Source organism: Bison bison, unplaced genomic scaffold (genome assembly GCF_000754665.1).
Source record: "Bison bison bison isolate TAMUID 2011002044 unplaced genomic scaffold, Bison_UMD1.0 scf7180017864198, whole genome shotgun sequence".
Lineage (NCBI taxonomy): Eukaryota > Metazoa > Chordata > Mammalia > Artiodactyla > Bovidae > Bison > Bison bison.
This window is the reverse complement of record NW_011494770.1, coordinates 8,348,568-8,349,673: the sequence shown is the minus strand read 5'-3', so window position 1 is coordinate 8,349,673 and position 1,106 is coordinate 8,348,568. Positions and strand designations below refer to the sequence as shown.

General features: G+C 36.4%; 1 protein-coding gene across 1 annotated transcript in view; it reads right to left on the bottom strand.

The window, feature by feature from the left end:
• Window positions 1-516: 516 nt before the first annotated feature.
• LOC104991723 (trace amine-associated receptor 6-like) overlaps window positions 517-1,106 on the bottom strand; it is a 6,446-nt gene continuing 5,856 nt past the window's right edge. The window contains exon 3 of the mRNA XM_010844308.1: window positions 517-1,043. Coding sequence (XP_010842610.1) covers window positions 517-1,043 — 527 coding nt within the window. The remainder of the gene's footprint in view (window positions 1,044-1,106) is intronic.

The following is a 1,106-nucleotide window of genomic DNA, read 5'->3' as shown; positions in this document are numbered from 1 at the left end:
GAAGATGCTGAAGCCAATTCCTGACACAGACACCATGCAGACTTAAACATAATACTTTTAACTGCATCCCAAAAAAAATTCCCTGGGAAAATAATCAAAGCAAGAAAAGCAACAAACTGGAGAAAGTTAATCACAGAGAAATTTTTGATAAATTGGGAAAGAGTAGATCAGTTTGTAAGGAAAAAAAGAAAGAAAATAAAAGGCAACAGATGTGTTTACAGGTTACAAAGGGAAGAGTCAATGGAATAAGAGAGAAAAGGTGGGGAATGACTGCAGGGAACAGGAAATGGTGCGTTCTACAGCAGTTAACAATAATGGGCTTAACATTTATTAGTCAAATAAATAATTTTGAAGAAGCAAAAGGGAAATGCACATCCTAATAGACTGAGACATTGATTTATCCAATTAAACTGGAAAAGCAATTTGTTTTCTCTGTAGTAACAATCTTACTTGATTTTTTAAAATTCATTCATTTTTAAAATGTGAAGATACCTTCAACTTCCTCAATCCAATGGCTTACATTTGTTCAGAGAATAAATTCATGCTTGCAGAACCATTCTTGAAAACCCCACCACTCACAATGACTTTGATGGCTTTCCTAAACCAAGGGTAAAATAAAGCATAGATCAAGGGGTTCATGGCTGAGTTATAATAAGTACACCAACAGCAAATCTCATAAATATAGGCTGGGGTTATGAAGCCCATAAAGGCATCAATTAATGAGTCAATACTGTATGGTAACCACGAAATCATAAATGCTATGACTGTGATACCCAGGGTTTTAGCTGCTTTCCTCTCTCTCTTGGCTACTCTGGATTTATAACTGTCTGATGATGACTCTCTTTTACTACTGATATTTTCAATCTTTTTAGCCTGTTGTCTGGCCACTAGGAAAATATTACAATAGAGAATTAGCATAACAAAGGTAGGTATAAAGAAGGATAGAAAATGTACCAACACCCAGTTTTGATTTATAACTATCTGACAGCCTCCTACACAGTTGAGGGCACTAGACAATTCCTCTAGCCCATTCTCATTGGCACCTGTGTAGAACACGGCACCACTGTAAGTAATGGGTAGGATCCAGGAGATGCTGATGCATATGC